This window comes from Python bivittatus, unplaced genomic scaffold (assembly GCF_059951505.1).
Source record: "Python bivittatus isolate LINGU-HERP-01145 unplaced genomic scaffold, Pbiv_v1 ctg000840_np1212, whole genome shotgun sequence".
NCBI classification, from domain to species: Eukaryota; Metazoa; Chordata; class Lepidosauria; order Squamata; family Pythonidae; genus Python; species Python bivittatus.
The window spans coordinates 46,432,247-46,454,050 of record NW_028277113.1 but is presented as its reverse complement, the minus strand read 5'-3'; the positions used below and the strand labels follow the sequence as shown (position 1 = coordinate 46,454,050).

The following is a 21,804-nucleotide window of genomic DNA, read 5'->3' as shown; positions in this document are numbered from 1 at the left end:
CCTAGTCTCGCACCATACATATATACATACATACAGTACATACATAAAGTTAAATTGAATTTATATATGCAAATTAAAGCATCAGAATGCACATACATTCAGGCACAACAATCAGCTTAAAAAAAACCTTTTCATCACTGCCCTGTTTCTTCCTAATGTCTTTTAGAGCTGTCTTTAACCTGACTTCTGGAATAGCACAATAATTGTAACTCGACCCTTGTAAAAAGAAAGCTGCTACTTCACAACCTGGCAGAAATGTTGTTTTTGTTGTTGTTTTCCCCTGAGCTTCCTACTTTTCTCTATGCATTCTTTTCTTTAAAAAAGTTTTCCAGTCACATAAGGAAGAAGCAAGCTGAGGGTTGAAACCCTGCTATTACAGGTGACTGGAAAAATGGTGAAATGGTGCAGCACTAAACTTAAAAAAACAAAGCAAGTAGGAAGCTCAGAGTAAGAAAAATAGGAATTCAAGAATATTTTATCAGGTTTCCAACCAGCAACCTTCTGTCTGCAAGGTAAGAGTTGTGCTATAGCTCTATTACAGCACTCCTGAAAATAGTAGATCTAAAAGACTTTACAAATGATAATAAACACTGACTTAGCTAAAAGGGTATTCCTACCTCTACAAAGTAGTTAATGAATTGTTGCAGTTAGCCTGAAACAAACTAAAGTGTGTCTCTGAAATAGATGGGAGGCATAATACAGAAAAGTATACTTCATAAATAGAGCAGAAAAACATACCCTGAGGTCATTTTGACAGTGAATGATTAATGGAAGGCAATCCAAATTTAAATTTAAAAATGGTTCCAGTGATGGACTAACTGGCAAGGTGGATAAGCCCCTAAGCTGGTAAGCATCGGAGGCTGGAGCAGCAGAGAAAAGTTACAGGGTTATTATTGGGCCTAAAAATGCATAGAAAGAAAAGCTGTGTTGATTTGGTATATTGGTTAATTTTCAGTGTGATTTATATTGTATATGTTATTAAATGGATAATCTAGTTTTGGACAAAAATAGGGTTCATGAAAAATGAACTTTGGGCAAACATACTGCTGAATTTGTCACTACAAGTCAGTTTTTGAATGAACATAAAAAAAAAAAATCCTGGATATGTTGAAATTCTAGACTTAAAAAATCAGTACATAAGCATTTGTAATCACCATCACTGAAGATATACAGTACATTCATCACCTAAAGTTGCAGTCATGTCAGGCCTAGCCCAAAGAACTCCAAGAAACAATGCCAATTCAGTCCAGCTATGTTTATTAGCTACAACCTCTAGCAATCTTCCCAGACTAAAACCCCAGTTCCCAAAGTCCTCCAGCCACAACAGTGTGAATTCCTCAGGGAGGTGCCAGTCTCATCCTCTTGTTCCTCCCACGCTGTTCTGGCGAGCTAAGAAAATGTTTATCTCTCTGAGCCTGGCCTTCATAATTCCATTCAATCACAAGTCAGGACTAAAAAATAAGCTGTTCAATGTTCTGAAAGATTGGTTTCCAAATGAGTACTTTTACATAGCTGGATTAAAGTTTTAAATGCATGGAATTAGCTAAGCTGCTCTTAGCTACATAGTACTAGATAGGTGCCAAAAGTGGACATCAAGAGTTCTTAATTGGAGAATGTGTGTTGCTGGTCTGACTCTCTACTCCAATCTTACCAGATGGATGGGAAGGTCTGAAAAATAGTTCTAAATGCTTTTGGACAAATATGCTAACAATGGTATATATAATATAGGACCCTATACAGTCAGGGTTCTGAATCCTATGCTCTAAAAAAAATACGATGTAATTCACCTTCAAATTACCTTGTTAAATTCAAGGAGGTCAGAGGTAATAGAGATGGAGTGAAATACACATCTTTTCTCCTCTCCATAATTATAGTTAAAAGGGGATTTAGATACAATAAAAATTGACATAGAAAATGAGCTCCTGCTTATTCAACAGGTGGTGGAAGATGAGGTTTTTCAGAGCCTTTTCCATTATCTGAAAGAGAGAACCTAAGTTCAGAAACAGAGTTTTGCCTTACGTGCTTGACATTTCAGTTAAATACCCATAAAGGAGTTCTTACATTTGATGTCAGTCCAGATAACTGCTGTTCATTCTTTTGGTTCTGGAAACATTATTCAAAACAAAGTATTGCTTCTCTTTGTTCTGCCAGAATAGAAGGCATGAAAGATATAGAGAGTCCTCAGAAACGTTATGGGATGTAGGAAGTACGGATTGTTGCAAAAAGGGAACATTGGGGAGAAGTGGGTATGGATAGCTTTAACAGGAGAATGAGGAAATTATCTTGTTTTATGCACACATTGCATTCCATTATTCTTTATTCCTGAATAGAGTTAGAGGGCCACAGTGAGGAATTTCTCTTTCCTCTTTTGTTTCCTCTTGGCCAGAAATCATCTATGACAGACATCCCAGTTACTCAGTATCTTTTGAGTCCTGTCTGATGACTTCCTTTGTTTCCAATGACTTTCTGCTGCTTAGTGGGTACCAGTAGGTTCTATACATCAGTGATAATACCTCAATAGAAAAAGTTGACTCATCCACAGTTGACTCATGCAGTTTATATAAATACTCATTAAATATAAGGACAGTTAAAGTGATATTATATAGTTTTGGGAATATGAACTATAGTAATAATTCAAAACTACTTCTGTAAAAAAATAACTTTTTTCCAGCCCAGGTTAACATTGCTTTCTTATAAATGACAATAATTTCAAAAATGGATTTAAAATGTATTAGGTGGACAAAACATACAGTGGAGTAAATGTTCTTCTACTGTAATGCACAACATTATAATTTCATTGATAACTAATATTAATATTTTTATTATTGTGTGAGAAATAATGCATACTTAGAAAGCAGGAAATAATAACTAGATTATTATATTTCTTATTAGCTTAATTTTTCAGTTGAGATGCAACAATTGAAAAATATGCTGTCAAATTTCAATCTTCTAGGCGTACAAGTGGTATGAACGTGGGCACCAACGGGGTCACTTTGCATCTATCTGGCAGCGTTCTCTGTACAATGTCAAGGGCTTAAAAGCTCAGCCATGGTGGACAGCAAAGGAAACGGGTTACACAGAACTGATCAAGGTGCGCAGTGTTGTTCTTCCTTTATTCAATAGAAACTTTATCCTAAGTTGATTTTAAAGTTGCTGCTTTGTGTATCTCACAACAAGCCCAAATGAATATAGCGGAACATACTTCTAAGCAGAGGTGAATGAATATGTCAGTTCTGGTTTCTGTCCTTGTCTTAGTTTTCCATTTCTATATTTTTTTTGTCTAATTTAATTTCTGTGTCAATCTGTGATTTGAAAAAAACTGCAAGAAAATGTGTATATATTTTTATGCATATTTCTCCTTGGGTGAATATCCTATCACACTCTGGCACATTAAGCCAGAGGGTTTTCTAATAAATGCAACTTCAGATGTAGCCCCTTATAGATCCAAACATAGAAGCATTTTTTGGGGGGAAAAAAGTCTAATATAATGTGTTCTTTTTGTTATTTTCACTAATGTATATGGCCAGTTAACCTGCTTTTTTTTTTTTTTTTTTGGTGTCTTTGAGTCTGTTTTTGTCTCCTAGTGACTACCTGGACTAGTCCTTGCATTTTCTTGGCAAGGTTTTTTGGAAGTGGTTTGCCATTGCCTGCTTCCTAGGGCTGAGAGAGACTGACTGGCTCAAGCTCACCCAGCTGGCTTTGTGCCTAAGGCAGGACTAAAACTCACGGTCTCCCAATTTCTAGTCTGATGCATTAACCACTACACCAAACTGGCTCTCCTCTGCTAAATTTGGAAAAATATAAATAGAAAAGATAATTACACTTTGATTTAGAATCTAGTTACACAAGTTTGCACTAAAATAAGGAATTAATTAATTAATTTCTCAGCCATCTCTATTCCTGAACAATCATTCAAAATATCAAACTGCCCCAGGCAAGACTTCCTTACAACTGATAACATAAGTCCATTGAGTAAAATTTCTTTTGCTTCATCATTAGAACTTAAACTGATAATTATTTTACCCCAGTTCAAATTGTTCTACAACAATAGATTGGAAGGAATAGATTGCAGAAGTATGTTAAGTAGCAGACACAATGAATTGCATGCTAGCCACTTGAGTTGGACAGATGAAGTTAGCTACGGTAACTCAATAATTCACAATAATTACTGGGAGGCAAGCCTTTAATTGCTGAATGTTGTAACAGGCCAATCTATGTTTCCTCATGCTCTCATAACTCTTAGAGGTTTCACTGGGACATTTAATTGCATATGGTAGGCAATATCAGGCCAGCTGGATAAATAGAGAAAGGGTAGATTGAAAGAACTCAGCGGTATTTGTAGTCCTCATGATAGATAAGTATTTATAATTACTGCACTCTGTTGTTCCTTAACTACAATATATGCTCTAGTATTAAACTTACATTTAGAATATCATTTGGTGGAATTTTTTTTCTTGTTATACATCTAGGACAGGCTTTCCTGGAACTGGTCCTACCAACTGTATTAATAACAAAGCTGCACTCAAATTATTTAGAAGTAGAGCTGCTGTGTTTATGCTCTTGCAGGGCCTAAAGCATTTTTTCTGAATCACTTTCAAAAATGCACCACCCTAATTAGGAAGTTGTAATTCTGGCAGTTGTAATCCCAATACATCTATGAGAAGACAGAATTGGGAAAGGTAATCGAGGTCAAATTATAGGAGAGACATTACTAGTCACTATTTTGTTTTTGTTTAGTTAGTGTTGTGTCCTAATAAAATTATCCAGTGTATTGGCTTTCATATAGCTCTTCATGCAACAATGATGATTAAAAACAAAATGATCTGATGTTTATGAACAGGTTATGTTTAAATGTTAAGAGAGAATTTTCTTTTATATTAGAAGTCTAGTTCCTCATTGTTTTTAGGTGACACTTTCAACAGATTTCCTTGTGAAAGAAATTTAAGGAGAACTTACATCATTTAAGCCTTGCACATGCACGTTAAATTCTATCTGTATCCTATGTGGGGACTATGATTGTTTTTAAAGAATTCTTCCTACTACAGCTACCAGAGAGTGGAAACCTGCAGCCCCCATCTTAGTACCCTGTAAGCATTAATTCAATTCTCTGACAGAAGCCAGTTGTCCTCATCGTGTCTCATTAATCCTCATCAGACAAGAAGGAGGATGACCAGGAGGAGGCATCACAAGAATCAGATGCTGTACATCTACACCCTCCCAACTATGTCAAGCAAGCAACTGGCCCCTCCCCCACACCATCCCTGCCCTGAATCTGGCAGTCTCTGATCTAGACCAAAACCCTCCTCCACTGAGTCTTAGAGAATGCTGCTGGCTGTAAAAAAACAATGATGCATAGGAATGCTCAGATATGTTGGAAAATGGCTGAATCAGGCAGGGCTAGCACTGAAGGAAACCGAGTCTGACTAGAGCTAGCATCTCCAACATTTGACTTTGACTCATCTCCTGACTTTTCTACTTGTTTAGTCCTTTAGATGCTGCTGTCCCAATGAACTTGCTTTTGTATACTGAAGTTGGACTGGATTTATGATCACAGGATTAGCTTGATCAATTTATTACAGCAGTAACTCAGATGTCCTGTGAAACCAGGACAAACCCTGTCCCTCCACTGACAGGAAGAAAGCCTGAAGAAAGCATCACAGACTATAAGACAGAGACAGAAATCCTTTTGTTTTTTGTCCTGCTCACTACTCACTGTAGTTCTCCAGCATCTCAATGTAGCCCCATTGAATGTTGCTCATAAAAGGGGGGGGGGGAAATCAAAGACTCCTTTCTACTGTATCTCCCATCATTGGTTGTTGTATAATATATCATCATTCTATTTATAACAGAAACCATTTGTTTCATTTTATTTTATTTTAATGACAACAGTAGAAGGGCTGGTAGTTCTCTGAATTAATAGAAGTCTTTTTTTCTGAAGCTTTAATGCTTGGGTTTAACCATAAATTGGCACTCATGTGGCATCTAATGTTATAAGCATACCAAGTTTCAAAATCAGAAATGAGAAAACATACTTATATATTTCTATGTAGAAAGAGATGGTAAGACAGAACCAATAGGTGTCAGCTCCAAAGCACAGGTAACCAACAGCTTCTTTAGTCATGTATTGTAGAATTGACTGGGAATTCTGGTAAATGTAATCTCTTGTCATTTGAAGGTTATTTAAGCTTCCTGTTCTTTTCAGGGAAATAGTTATAGGAAAAAGTTATCTTTCTTAAGGATAATTGACTTGCATACCTAATATGGCTAGCATGTTCTTAAGGTTGCAGATTTAGTGGTTTCTATCTCCAGTAGTTATCCATTTTTGTCTACTTGTACAAATATATAAAAATATTTATTGGAAACTGAGATGCTGCATTTTCAACAGCTATTTGGAAAAGCCTGGGCTTTAAATGTTCATGCAGTTTTTATGTGCCCACAAATATCTGCACCCAACCCTATCAGTGCAAAGTGTGGAAATCACTCTTTGGGAGAGGGAGGCATTAAAAAATACAGGAAACTTTAAAAAATCTGTTTCCCCTCCAACCTATTCTTCCTCTGTAGGATAAGTGACCTTATTATAGACATGCTTTTAGATAGCCATTTCCAGGAGCTTTACATAACAAGGAAACTTTGCACACACAAACACAATTTAACACATAGGGGTATAATTTTCACAAAGACAAAAAAAAAAAAAATCAGTTGAACAAGGAGGTCTTCCATCATTCATCAGGTCTTCCATCATCTGTGTGTAATTGCCTATGACTGTTTGCAAATGCTCTTAAGTATCTCCATCTCCTATCACAGATTTATGTTAAACAATTGCTCAGGTGGGTAGCTTGACTCCCATTCGCTGGATGTGTTCAAGCAGAAGTTGGGAAGCCATCTGTTAGAGATGCTTCTGTTTGGATTTCTGCAGGAAGCAGAAGGTAGGAAGCCAAAACAGTCTCCTCCTACTCTATAATTCTAAGAAGAAATGAAGGGGTGAGGGTGCACGAGCAGAAATATTCAGATATTCTGAGTTTTAATAACTATCAAGGAGATTTTTAAAATACTTTTGTGTATTCTAGTTTTACTAAGAAAATATGAAAGAAAAGGTAAAAATCATGGCTTTGTCTAGTTTATGCAGACGGGTGAGTTTGTTTGCTACCACACTCTAGTCTCCTCGCCATTACTTTTTATCAATTCCAGTTCCATTTATTTATTCGTTTGTTTATTTATTCCCACATTTATATAGCCACCCATCTCACAATAAAGTGATTCTAGATGGCTTACAATAAAAACAATCATAAAATTCAAATGTTAAAATCTGTAATTAAAAAAATCAATATTATTATGTATCTTCTTTTTTCTGGGCATATTTAGAAACAGTGTATTGTAATTTATGAAGCCTATGTATAATCTAGCATTCTTGGAAATAAAGAGGTTTCTGAAAGCTAGTACTTTGCATTATGCTGGCTTTTTAAAAAAAAAAGTTTAAACTTAAATTATTTTTAAATATTAAATGTAGGAGAACCTGGTAGTCACTGAGGGAGATGTTCACAGAAACAATGGTACCTGCTGGGACATCACTGTAGGTTCCAGGTCTAGCTAATATTTGCAAACTTTATTAAAAAAAGAAAAATATAAGAAATATATATGGAATATCACGATGAAATGGTATAGTGATTGAGTACTTCAATCGTCAGAACAATTTACTCCTTGAGTAACGCTGGCAACTGATTTTTTCCCCTTAATTTCATAATAATAACAAAAAAGAGAACAGGAAAAAACAAAACACAAAAATACATATATTATAAAAAAAATTACATAACAATTGCTTAAAAACATAAGTGGAAAAAATAAAACAAAAAAGTAATAAAAAATATAAACTATAATATGTCATTAGAACAATAAACAGTTACAATTCTATATATACAGTATATTTATCTAATGCAAAGAGTATGCAAGTATATATACATTTATTTCTAATGCAATTATATAACTATCATGCTTTTCCCTAACCCACTTTATTTTGTATAAATGAGTCCCATATTTCATTATACCGTATTTTTCCAACTATAAGACGATACTTTTTTCTAAAATCCTTACCCTAAAAACTGAAGGGCATCTTATTCAAGGAAGTCAGCCGAGAATCGCGGTTGCAAAACTGCCAAACTTTGTTTCTGCAGAGAGGCTTCTTCCTATTGCTAGCCTCCAATCACGAGTGAAATAGCTTGTCTCCCAAACAGACTTCCTCCAGTCATGAGCCTGATGTAACTGACGTCAGCTGATGCTGAACAAACCAATTAGAGGAAGGCTGTTTGCAGAGACAAGCTATCGGCAGTTTCACTCGTGCTTGAATGTAATCAGTTATGCAAAAGAGCATGGAAATAGAGCTGCAGAGAGACAGTTTGGACCGCCTCCCACTGAGTGTATCAGGTAAATGTTAACTAATTACTAAATAAAAATGTGTTCTGCACTATCTTTAAAATACTGATTTTTTAATTTTGGGCTGGAAAAGTGGGGGGCGTCTTGTACATGGGGGCGTCTTATTGTCTGAAAAATACGGTACTTGTCCATACAAAGCCTACGCCTATAGGCAATCTGTTCATAGGTGGCAAGTATAATCAGATCTTCAATCCATTGAGTGAATGAGGCCATACCTTTATCTTTCCAGTGTTGCAATATCAGTCTTTTAGCCATAGTAGGGGCACGGAGAATTCATTTACATTGTCCAGTTGTCAAATTTCATGTAGTAGGTATATAATTCAAGAGAATATTATCCTCTGAAAATTTTAACTTTTGTCGTACAGTCACGTTTGTATGGTCCACTCTCCCAAAACTTAGTAAGTATAGGACATTTTAAAAACATGTTTTAAAGCAGTATTGTCCTTGTTACATCTCCAACAAAATGCTGTTTTTGACAATTCTTTTCTATACAAACGTAGTGGAGTCCATAAATTCTAAATATAATTTTTTGTTGTATAAGTTGTAGTTTAAGGTCCATTGACACTTTTGCTATAGAAGTTAAGACACTCTCCCATTTTCTAGGTAATATAGAAACCTCTAATTCTTTATTCCACTCATCTCTTAACAACTGCATGTCAAATTTATTTATTGATAACAAATATCTATAAAAGTTAATAGTAGTTTTTTTACTTCTGAAGGATTTAACAAGTTGTTCTAATATCTCAGGTATCTCAGAAGCTGAAAATGCTGCTGGTCCAAACAATGTTGTTAACAAATGTTGTAGCTGTAAATTTTGTCATTGGGTTACATCTGGTAGATGATGTTTATCTCTTAACACAGGATATGTTAAAAATTCATCTTTATGAATGATCCAAAGTCAATATCCCTGCTTCCATCCAATTTTTCCATATCACCATCTTTTTCCCAATTTTTAATGTTGGGTTTCCCCATAAAGTCAATTTAGCATCGGAAAAAGGATCAATTTTTTTTTAATGAGGCATTTTTTATTCCATAGCTTTCTAACTGACATAATTGTTTCTAGAGATACTAGAGGTCTATTGTATTTAGATCCTAATACTGTCCATCCAACCAAAGGTCTATATATGTATATTTCAATGTGGCCCAAATTGGAAAATCAACACCACTTGTTGGCTTCCAGTATTTAATACTTGATAATAGGTAAGCTTGAGGATATAGCTCCAGATTCAGAAAACCGAATCCTCCCTCATTAATTGGTAATTGCATTTTCTGTAAAGATATTCTCAGAATTGAAGAACCCCATACAAATTTTTCTAAACAAAGAATTTATTTTCTGAAAATATTTTCCAACTATTTGAACAGGAATTCCCCTCAGAATATAAATTAACCTGGGAATGTTCATTTTGAGAATGTTCACCTTTCCTCAAAGGATAAGGTTTAATGAGTCCCATCTATCCATATCTGAAGAAACCTCTTTATATATTTTATTTATATTACATGTTACTGAGTGATATCTTTTGGTATACACATACCTAAATAATAAATGGATTCAGTACAGATAGGGAACTGATATTCCTTAAATGGATGGGTAACCAAATTTTCATCTACTGGCATCAGTTCCGATTTGGACCAGTTAATAGAATATCCTGCTATTTTACTAAAGGCATCTATCATTTGTATCAATACTGGAATAGTAGTATGAGGTTTAGAAATAAACAAAAGGCTATCATCTGCAAATAAAACCAATTTCTGTTCTCAACTGAATTATGTACTACTCCGTAAATCTCCCTATGTTGTCTAATAGCACAAGCCAAGGGTTCCACACAAACATTAAAAAGCAAGGATGAAAGTGGAGACCCTTCTCTAGTTCCTCTAAATAATGGGAAAGTAACAAAAAAAAATACCATTAACCTTTACCTTAGATGTGGGTGACTCATATAATATCTTAATCCATTTTATAAATTTCAAAGGAAATCCAAACTTGTTTAGTACAGCAAACATGCACTGTCTATATATTTTGTCAAAAGCTTTTTCAGCATCTAATGATAGAATTACAAATTGGTCTTTCTTTTTATTCAAGTCTATTAAATCTACAACTAACCTAATGTATGCTGCTTTAGTTTTTATAACACTGCTTGATCATTCTTAATAATGAATGGTATCACTTGCTTATCAAGCACACTGGCAACTGATTTTATCTTCTGCTTTGCATTCATACCAGGAAATGCTTCTGCTGCAGCAAGTATACATTTTATTTAATTGATGTTATACGTGGGATGCCTAAAATAGCTGACACAATTGGAAAGTTGCCTAAGGAATCAGAAAATAAAGTTGTGGAGTCATTAGAAAAGGACATTTGTAACTATCCTGTTTTGCATGTTAATGCTCTGTAAAATTATTACAATTTTTGGGGAAAAAAGTAATTCTAATAATGTATTTTGCTTTTGCTACAAGCAAAATGTGCCATAACAGAGTAAGAACAGGCTTAATAAAGATGACGCTTTCATTAATTCTGAAAAGGCTTTATGCTTCTACTTCTGCTATTTTTAATGCCAAGAAAGTTAGGCAAGTTTGTTGTTCGTGCAATCTAAATTTGTAAGTTAATCACTTCATCATTTGCAATTTTGCAAAAAAATATAGATAGATAGATTTTTCCAATTTTGCAGCATCAAAACTTTACTTTGTAACTTACATAATATGTAAAATGCTACTCATGGTTAAATGCAAGCCATACAATAAGAAATCTTTATCTGAAAAATTTGTCTCATGATAAAAGAATCCAAACTATTTCCTTTGTGCCATTTCCATGGCTAATTGTTTGTTTCCAAGAATTTTTCTTTCTGTTCCTAGGCCATGTTTTTAAAAAGTAGGGATGAAAACAATCTCCACCTTAGGCCCCAGCTCCTTCATCTTTCTGTCCAGTCCCTTTTTGGTGTCTTCAGGTCCGTGAGTGTCTGTGTCATTTGTTCCAACAGACCAGTGGTTAGTACTAGCTGTTAGTGGACTTAAACTTAAATGGCAGCTTTTCCATCAAGTCCCAAGCTTTAGCCCCAGAAAGAAAGCCTGCTTCTCTTGATAAGCCAACAGATCGCTGCTTCGGTCCTTCTGCATAGCAGATCTCCAGTCACCACCACCCATCACTTTGCCCTGTTCAGGGCAGAAGCCCAACTCCTCTCCTTGACAGTGCCTGGAGCAGGGGTATCCACAGGGTAGGGTAAAAAAGTCAAAATGGCAGCCACAGTGGTGTGATGGCACTAAAAAAATGGGTGGAGATGTCACAGTTGCCATCTTGACTTTTTTTTTAACATTCTCTGTGGACATCCCTGAGTCATTTTCCTGATACTCATGCTTGCGGCAATAATTCCTCACCCAATAATTTTGTCATCTAGAAGAAATAAGTTCCTTGACCCTTCATCACAGCTGCTTTTTTTTTAAGCTGAGCTCTCCTCTATTTCATCTGGGAGAGCAGCCAGCCATGGGTATTTGCACTTTCTTTTTTTACTTCTTGTTACATACTTCCTCCATAGATGTTTATATGGATCCAGCAACCCAATCTTTAGAAAAACCATTTTGCCTATCTCCTATCTGTAGTTTGTGTTTACTTTTTGTAAATTAATATTGTTTATTATGGAGTTTTAGCTGAAGATAAAAATGATGAGCCTAGTATTTGTTTAATAAAGTTGCAGATGGACCTCAATCCAGATTGAATCTGCAGCTTGTGGCAGGAAAAAAGATTTATCCCTCTTCCCCTTCTCTCTCCATTTAATAAACAAAAGCTAAATAACACAGGCAAGTTATGCTTAACCTCATAATTTAGGCTTTCATTATGCTTGCTTTGAATGATGGTGAAAAATAGGAAGACTAAAAAAGAAAATGGTATCTGTATTTTAATTCAGGTGTACTAGAAAGTATTGGTTAGTACATTCTGACACCCAGGAAGCATTGATTTTACCCATTTTGCCCCTTCATGCAAATAGTCTAACTGAATTCCAGTTTGATATTTTTGTTGTGGTTATTGTTGTTACACTTCATGAATGGGACAATAGTTTTCATTGATCCTTAAGTAAATTTATTCCCTGTGCTAGTGAATTGATATTCCTCACTTCATCTCTACCATCCTGTAACAGAATATTATTATTAATATTAACACAAGCAAATAAACGCTATTACCAATGCTATTTATTTATTTATTCATTTTAAAAGAATTATAGCTACCTATATTGTAACCACAGCCCTCAGTAGCAAAAAAAGCAGTAAAAACATTTTTTAAAAACCCATTCAGAATAAAACTCAATGTAATATCTTGCTCTGGTTATTTGGGTTCCTTAAAACTTTTTTCTTTTCTTTTTTTTTAAGTACTGTTGGCATCAAAAAGAAATTATACGGGGACCATGTACCTTTTCCCAATAGATAAAGCTGTTTAAAATTTATCTCAATTGTCTCATGCTAATACATTAACTAAGTAACTGAAAATTGATTAAACCACGTTTTGCACTGTCAGTTTTCAAAATAACTTGGAATTTTTTGGCTGGTGTAATTCAGTTCAATTGCCAAGAGCAGACTTCTTTATAGTCTGAAGGAAGAGTCATAGCTCAAAGATACGTATGTCTCATGAACTATTGAGACTTTTCCCAATATTTTCTGTAATTAATTTCAGATGACTAGATGGCTTATAAAAATCTCTGCTCTGGAGGGTTGGGATTTATATCTCTGGCCAGGCATACTTGATCATTTTCCATGGGAGACTGTTCTCTCCCACACATCTTGTGTCCTTAGCCATGCAACACTCTACATGTTGAAGGAAAGGATCTGCTGCTATTCATGTTGTCTTCCTGCACAATTTAGACCAGTGTTTTTCAAACTTGGCAACTTTAAGATGTGTGGGCTTCAGCTCCCAGAATTCCCCAGCCAGCATGCTTCTCATGCTGGCTGGGGAATTCTGGGAGTTGAAGTTCACACACCTTAAAGTTGCCAAGTTTGTGCAAGGGTCTAAATCAGTGTTTTTCAATCAGGCGAGGAGTCTGTACAGATACTGTGCATTCTGTGCTACAAATTTTCACTCCTCAGAATTGTGGACCCTTATGATCTTCAGTAATGCCTGCAACAGAACAAATTGTATATCACAGCTGCAGGTGGCAACATTTAGCTGACCTTGGGTGATCTCAAAAAAGCTAAGAAGCAATGGACCTGACTAGTATTTCAGTCAGAGACCAAAGGCTGATGAATAGTCTGAGAATTTTTTCTAGGAAAAAAGAAGCAGAAGGCAATGATGAACAACTTTCATATTGCTAGAGAAGAAAACTTCATACATTATATAACATGTAATCAGGAGTTGAGCTGAACTCAAGGGAGACTTTACCTTATTCCATATATTGTTCATTTGAAATTAAAACTATGCCCAGTTAATGGCACAATCATAATACAGGCTTTGAAATCATTTTGCATTATTAGGTAGCAAAAAATTACTTGGCAAATTGAGACAAAATTCAAAATCTTTTAGAAAACAGACAGTTTGGCTTTTTGCTGCTGAAATCAAATCTCAGTTTAAGAGGATTAACTCTTCTTAACCTAAGTAAGTAGATAAGGAATTTATAGAAAGCTTTGCCTTCTGTGATACGTTGCTGATGCTTTAATTATCTTTGTGAGTTCAACAGTACTCTTTCTTTGAATAATTTCCTTTGAGAAATACAGTATTAATATATAGAGGGAGACAAAGAAAGATTGAGGCAAAATAAGAATGAGGAAGAGATCCTTCCTCTAAGATTCCATTTTCCTTCATCAGTTTTCAGACATATTCCCTGCTTATGCAAACTGAGTAAAGTTCACTGCTGTATTCCACATTCCTTCCAAAGTATTTATTAAAGTGCATTATTCTAGTTCTTAAGGGTGTATCTCCAGATCCTGTTCAAAGCTATGTCTTTCTAAATGTATTGAATAATTGTTGGAAGAAATCATAAATCTTCCTTAGGCCAATTTCCCTCTCAGTAATGCAGCACCTCCAATAGATGGCTGTGTGGCCTTCACGTATCTCAGTTATCTTTCTCAACCAAAGAAGGGCTCACCAACTCCCATGGCAGTCCATACCACTGTCAAACCGTCTTCAAACAGTCCATCCTCTGCATAATAATCTTAGAGGTTATATCCTCACAGTCATATTTCTCTATGACAAACACACTCTATATGCCCATGTTTTCAGTGTTGACATTCCTAGTGTGCCTCCCCCCGTCCCATGGGACCTTGTTAGGTCTTAAACAATACAGATGGGCTCTGGCTGTGAAAATCAATTCTTTTGGTAGCTCATAATATAAACTGAACTCCTTAAACCCGCCTTGACTGATTGAGTGATTGATTATGCCATCAAGTGGTTTTTGACGCCTTGCAATCACATACAGACAGACATTCTCCATGACAACCTATCCCTAACCTGTTCTTTCAAGTCTCCCAACAGTGCACTCATCACCACCTTGCTGCTGGTTGTCCTCTTCTTCTTTTTCCTTCTATCTTTCCCAATGTTAGAGCCTTTTCCAGAGAGCTAGGTCTTCGCATAAGGTGTCCAAAATAAGATAATGAGCCTGTTCATTTGTGCCTCAGGTGAGAACTCTGGGTTGATTTGTTCAATGATCCATTGGCTTGTTTTCTTGGCTGTCCATGGTATTCTCAGGAGTCTTCTCCTGAGTTCAAAGTTCAAAGGCGTTTAATACTCTTCCTATCCTGCCTCTTTAAAGGCCAACTTTCACTTCCAGAGAGTGTCACAGGAAATACCATAGCTTGCACAGTTCTGATCTTTGTAGGTATAGACACATTACAGCATTTGAATATTTTTTCCAAGGCTTTCATGGCTGCTCTACTGAGTGCTAGTCTGCGGCATATTTCTTGATTGCTTGTTCCTTTACTGTTGATAGTTGATCCTAAAAGGCAGAAACTATCCATCACTTCAGTATCTTCATTGTCAGTTCTAAAGCTGGTTGTTCTACCTGTTGTCATTAGTTTGGTCTTCTTTATATTTAATTTTAGTCCTATTTGTTATTAGTGCCCTTTGACTTTTAGTACTAGGACTTGCAGATCCTTTGATAAGGTTAGTGTCATCAGCATAGTGCAGGTTATTGATGTTTCTTCCTCCAGTTTTAGAACCACACTCATCTTCTTCCACTCCAGCTTCCCTTAATATATATTCAGCATACAGGTGAATAAGTAAGGGGAGAATATACAGCCGTGTCACACTCCTTTGCCAACCTGGACAAACAGCCAGTCTGTCTCACCAAGTTTTGTCTGTACTGTGGCTTCCTGACTTGTGTATAGGTTTCTCAGGAGAACATTGGGATTCCCATTTTTCTGAGCACTTTCCACAGCTTGACATGATTGACACAAAGGCTTTTCTGTAATCAATGAAGCACACACTGACTTCTTTTTGGTATTCTTTGGCTTTATCAATTATCCAGCGTGTAGTATTCCTCAGCCTTTTCTAAACAACAACGATGTCTCGTGTTTCTTGGCCTTTTCTAAAGACAGCTTGGACATCTGACATGTCTTTTTCCATGTAGGGCTCTAATCTGTGTTGGATGATCCTAACCATTATTTTGCTAGCATGTGAATTTAAGGATATTGTAGGATAGTTTGCACACTCTCTTAAGTCTCCTTTTTTTGTTATTGAAATGTAGATTGACCTCTTCCAATCAGTTGGCCACTGTGTCATTCTCCAGATTTGCTGGCGCAGCTTGTTTAGAACTTTGATTGATTCTTCTGTTGCTTGCCATATTTCAGTGGGTATTCCATCAGTTCCTATAGCCTTCTGACTTGGTCATGACCGGAGTGCTGATCTAACTTCATCTTCTAGTACTAGAGGCAGTAAGTAAGAAAGTCAGGAATATCTAAGGCATCTTGGATGTTGATGACTCTACTGTATAGTGTTTCAATATATTCCTTCCATCTTCCTTTGATCTCCTTTGATTCGGTTACTGTCTATCCATTGGTAACCTTTAGTATACCAATTCAAGATTGGATCCTCCTTCTGAGTTCAGAGATCTTTTGAAAGACTTTCCTTGTTTTTCCACGTCCGTTTCCATCTTCAGTGTCTTTACAGATGTTGTTGTAATACTGTTTCTTGTCTCTTCTAGCAGCTCTCTGAAACTCTTTGTTAATTTCCTTTTTGAGAGTTTTGTCTTTCTTGGCTTTGGCTTCTTTTCTCTTCTTGACAATTTCCAGGGTTTGCTGTGACATCCAGGTTGCTTTCTTTTCTTTCTTCATTTTTGGCAGTCTCTTTTCACATTCATCCTTAAAGACTTCTTTAAGTTCATTCCATAATTCCTGTGGTTCACCATCAATGAAGTTCAGGACTTCAAAGTGATCCCTGATGTTCTCTTTGAAAATGGTAGATTCAAGATCATATTATGGAAACCGACTGGCTTTCTTCTTCTTCTTTAGCTTAACCTGGAGCTTGCACATGAACAGTTTGTGATCTGTTCCACAGTCAGCACCTGGCCATGTCTTTGATGCTACAGTTGAGCTCCTCCACCTCCTTTTAGCAATAATATAGTCAATTTGATTTCTATATACTCCATCTGGTGATGTCCATGTACAGAGGTGTCATTTTGGTTGTTTGAAGATTGTTAACTATGAAGAAATCACTGGAGTGGCATAAATTGATAATTTATGCTCCTGCTTCATCTTGGTTTCCTAAACCATACAATCCAACTACATTTTCCTCTTTCATGTTTCCAACTTTGGCATTCCAGTCACCAATCTCAAGCAGCACATCTTGCTTGCATGTTCTGTCAATTTCAAATTGGACTTGATCACAAAACTCATCAACCTCCTCTTCTTTTGCATCAGTGGTTGGAGCATAAGCTTGAATGATCATCACAGAGTTGTCCACAAAGTGAACCCTCCCCCCCCTTAGTAAATCAAAAGCAAATGAAAGTGGAAGCCCTCGTGGTAAGCGTTTGGGTATTATTGGAATTGTTATGATACAAAGGTAGTTGAAACTGAGAAACTATAGGAGGTTTAGTCTTTGTTTCAAACTTTAACTAGGTAGAAAATGGAAAAGAGGCTCTTATTTAACCATGATGTGACTGGTGAGGCTATGTTTAATTTTGAGGAATAAATAATTAAAAGAATATGCAATGTATGTGATCTTTTGTCTTATTAGACCTTAGAAAAAAACTGGAAGGTGATCCGGGATGAAGGACTTGCTGTAATGGATAGAAGCAAAGGCCTCTTTCTTCCAGAAGATGAGAATTTGCGGGAGAAGGGTGACTGGAGCCAGTTCACTTTGTGGCAGCAAGGTATGCAAGTAGTTACTTTTCTTGTCTCTTCTATTGTTCCCTTTCTATGCTAACAAAGGGGAGCAACTGAAAGGTTAAAGGGAAAATATTTTTCTGGGATGCTAAAGATCAGGATAATGAAAACTGTAATGACATCACTAATTTTTGTGGGCTTTTTTGGAAAGATGCTCTTCATAGAGCCATGCTGCTCTTACAATTATTACTTGACTTGAGCAGAAACAATTTTTTTTTGCATTTCTTCTATTAGTTCACATTCAGTTTAATGGAATATTTTTTATTTCTTTCCAATAGAAGACAATATCATTGAAATCTTCATGGAAGGACAGTAGCGTCCTTACATTTACTTAATTGCAAATTGACCCAGAGTGTATGAATTACTATTCTTATTATTCTTAGTGTTGTCATTATTATCTAGAGGATACTTGAGTTGGGACTAAAAGAAAAAAACAAACTATAAACATTTACAATTTAATAAAAGAAACTCAGAACAAAGCATAATCTCAATCATTGTCAACAAAACTAGGAAAATAACAAGAAAAGGAAAAGTTTTAAGTTGATATAAGAAATTACAGGAAAATTTACAGCTAAGGTAACATGGATGCAGGCCAAGCAATCCCATATACTTATGTCATAAACACAATATAATTTTAATGTTATTGTGGCTTCTACCAGCTATCTATGTAAGACAAATACTTGAGTAATCATGTAAGCGATGAAATAGAGACAAATAAAATTAAATGTATTAAAAGATGGAAAGAAGTTGGAAAGACTGTAATGAACTCCTTTATAAATGGGATTATAGAATTACAGAAACTTTTGCAGAGAAAGATAATATATTCAGGAACTAACTCTGCTAAAGAGGTCTACAGATAATAAACCTGGTGTCAAATAGGAAAATATGAGACACAGATGGAGTATCAAGTTGAATTGTTTAAAGCTGCAAAAGGCAGTTAAAGTACACATAGCTATATGTCAACAAATATGGAAAAAGACTGTGTGGCCTAGAGATTAGAAAGCAGTGCATATAACTATACTGAAGAAGGGAATTGCAAGTGAATGTGAGTCAATAAGCTAATTTCTCACATAAGCAAAGTTTTGGTTAAGTTCTTACAAAGAAAAATGGAGCAATATACAGAGAGAGGAATTCCAAAAGCAGATAAGTGTCATAAAAGGCAAAGGATCAGGTAGCTAACATAAGATGAATAATGGAGGAGAATACAAGACAGAGATTTGCATTTGCTTCTTTACAATATATCTATCAACATTATAATACACATGAATAGCATAGTAACTCATGAAAATGAAACAGGTAGATACCTATGGAATAGAACAGGGATGATGATGGAATTTTGTAAAGTAATGCAAAAGCTAAAAAGGAAAAGACTATTAATAAATTAAAACAAAAACAAAAGTTTTCTTCATATATGTGTATGTGTCTCAGTAAGTAATAAGTCCAAATGAATTAGAGAAATTTAACAAAATAAAAGCAATAAAGCAAGCTATTACCCCACTCTTGGCAATAATATTAAAATGTTTCCAATTACACAAAGTATATAAACATACAATTCTGTTCTAAAGATTAAACAAATATATGTAACATTTCCCAAGATAAGCCTCTGATTAAAAAGCAATAATATAACCCACAGAGTGCTATAAAATGGCATTTAAAGCAAAGATACACTCAAACTCTTAGTATACTAAGTAATGGCCCATTAATTATAGAAAGAGATGAACAATTCATGTGCAATGTGTGTGTGATTACTGGAAATGGAGTACAAAGACTGTTCAAGACCATAATCCTATAGATAATAGAATACATTTTTAAAAATTATAGTGCCAAACTCTAAATGTAAAAAATAAACAATATATCTAAATATCTAAATATCGAATCACAAAATGATCAGAGTAATTGTCAAACTGAGGCCTTCATTAATGCCTTTAGAAACCAAAGATTTTAATCTTAATATCCATCACGTGTAAAGAAGAGCCTTGTCTCCACACCCTGATGTGGGTTCTAAGGCCCAAAAGGAAAAAGTCTGAAATATAGTGTGCTGATACATTTACCAATGTTTAACTAAAGGAGCCTTTGCATATTTATGTCTATATTCCACAGATGATTGCCGCTTTTCTTTTTTAATTGTCGAATGGTTTTGCCTACATAAAGTAATTGGCATGGATGCTTGATAATGTAAATTACTGCTAAATGTAGTGAAATAAAAAATAGCATGCCTTCTATTCTACAGGGTTAATTAATACTTTGAGCCCAAAATATAGCTACAATAAACATGTTGCCCACAAAGAAAGATCTTATGGGGGACTCCAAAACAGAAATGGACTATTGTACAATATATCACATTTCAGAAGCAAAATGGAAATATTCTTAGTACAACCAAAAGCAATCATAGGTTTGGATTGGCATCCAGGAATTTCCTGAACTCAAAAAACAATGGTTCAAAATAACCATAGTAAACTTTGTAGTAATAGGATTAAATAATAAAGTCCATACTTATTCTACTGCATGGATCAGATCTACATTTCTTCTTTAATAATATGTCTTAATGTTGTAAGGAAAGCCTTTATGTAAATCATGCCAGAATGTAGAATATATGAAGGCTAATGGGTATACTAGAACATCTGATTCTTCTTCTTACATGAATAAGAATCTATTATACCAACTGGATTTGGAGAAACAGACTGGTTCAGAATAGGAAGTGAAATGCATCTTGTTCCCATATCTGATTAACTTGTATAGGAAATATATTATAAGAATGGCAGAATTGGGAGAAAAAAACAGCCTGAATTAAAATGAGAGGCTGAAACACTAATATTCTGAAATATGCAGATAACTCCATTTTGTTAACTAAAAGTAAAGGAGATGTCAAAGTCTTTATCTTTACATTATGGATGTAAAAATGGAAAATGAAAAATCTGGGTTAATATCAAATATTAGGAAAAGAAACATGTCAACCAGCTTAATTAATGAAGAAGTCAAAAAAGTAGATAATTTCATTTTGGGAGGCTCTGGTATAGATAAAAAATGAAAAGTGTACTGGAAAAGTGCAGTCTAGTCCTAGGAAGGAAGGCAATGTCAAACAAGATAATGAAAGATAAGGATGCTTCTAGCACAATAAAGATCAGAATACTTAAAAGAGTGGTCTTTCCAACTATGTTAGTGAATAGCTGTGAAAGTTGGGCATTGAGAAAGAGACAAAGAAGATAATATTTGAATTATTGATGTGAAGATGGTCACTGAGAATATGATAGACTCCGAGAACATCCAGTCATGGACCAGATAAAGATTGAGTACTCCCTTGAGGTCAGAAAGCTGAAATTCACATACTTTAGGCATGTGATACAAGCAAGGTTGTTCTTGGCAAGGTTGAGCGAAGTACAAGAAAGAGAAGCCAGTAATAAAGTAGATGGGTGGGATCAAAAGAATACAGGATTGTCTTTAGAAAAGCTTCAAGAGACTGGACAAATTGGTGATCATTTCCCCATGCAATCACAAGAAGTTGAATCCCACTTCATGACATCTAACTCTAATCGAGTTATTTAATGTGTGAAATATAGAATATTATACTCCACCTTTCCTCACCAAACATTAGAGCAGCCAGCTATAAGCTAATAACATATGCATAATAAAATAAACACACTGGCTTGAACTCTTAATTTTTCTTCATGTAAGAGGAGAGGGCTATTACCAAAACTCTTCCTCCCATTAAAAGCCCCATGCCATTTGCAAGGATCCTAAACATGTCGAACCAAGGTTATAATGGGAAGAGGAAGATGGGAACATCTCTTCCATGTATGCAAACTCATTTCTGTTCACAGAACAAAAGTTAGGATCCAACTACATTCAAAGCACATAATATTTGCAGGGAGAGAGAGAGAGAGAAAGAAGAATAAAAACAGCAACTGGCTGAATCAAGTGAAAAAATTACTCAGTTTGATAAAACAAAACTGTAACTGACCCCTTTTGAGATCGTAAAGGAATTACCTGGCTACTGACCCACTTAATTGGTTTTGTGACTGGACTTCTTGGTTTATCTTTCTGAAGCTGAATAATCTGCAGCCATGCTTCTGGCTTTCTGGGGAT

General features: G+C 35.4%; 1 protein-coding gene across 5 annotated transcripts in view; it reads left to right on the top strand.

Annotated features, from left to right (window-relative positions):
• The window catches only part of ASPH (aspartate beta-hydroxylase), a 118,399-nt gene that overhangs the window by 88,047 nt on the left and 8,548 nt on the right, over window positions 1-21,804 (top strand). For all 5 annotated transcript variants that reach the window (XM_088130762.1, XM_088130759.1, XM_007421873.4 and 2 more), the window contains 2 exons: window positions 2,954-3,091; window positions 17,573-17,708. In XM_088130762.1, the coding sequence (XP_087986888.1) occupies window positions 2,954-3,091; window positions 17,573-17,708 (274 nt within the window). The remainder of the gene's footprint in view (window positions 1-2,953; window positions 3,092-17,572; window positions 17,709-21,804) is intronic.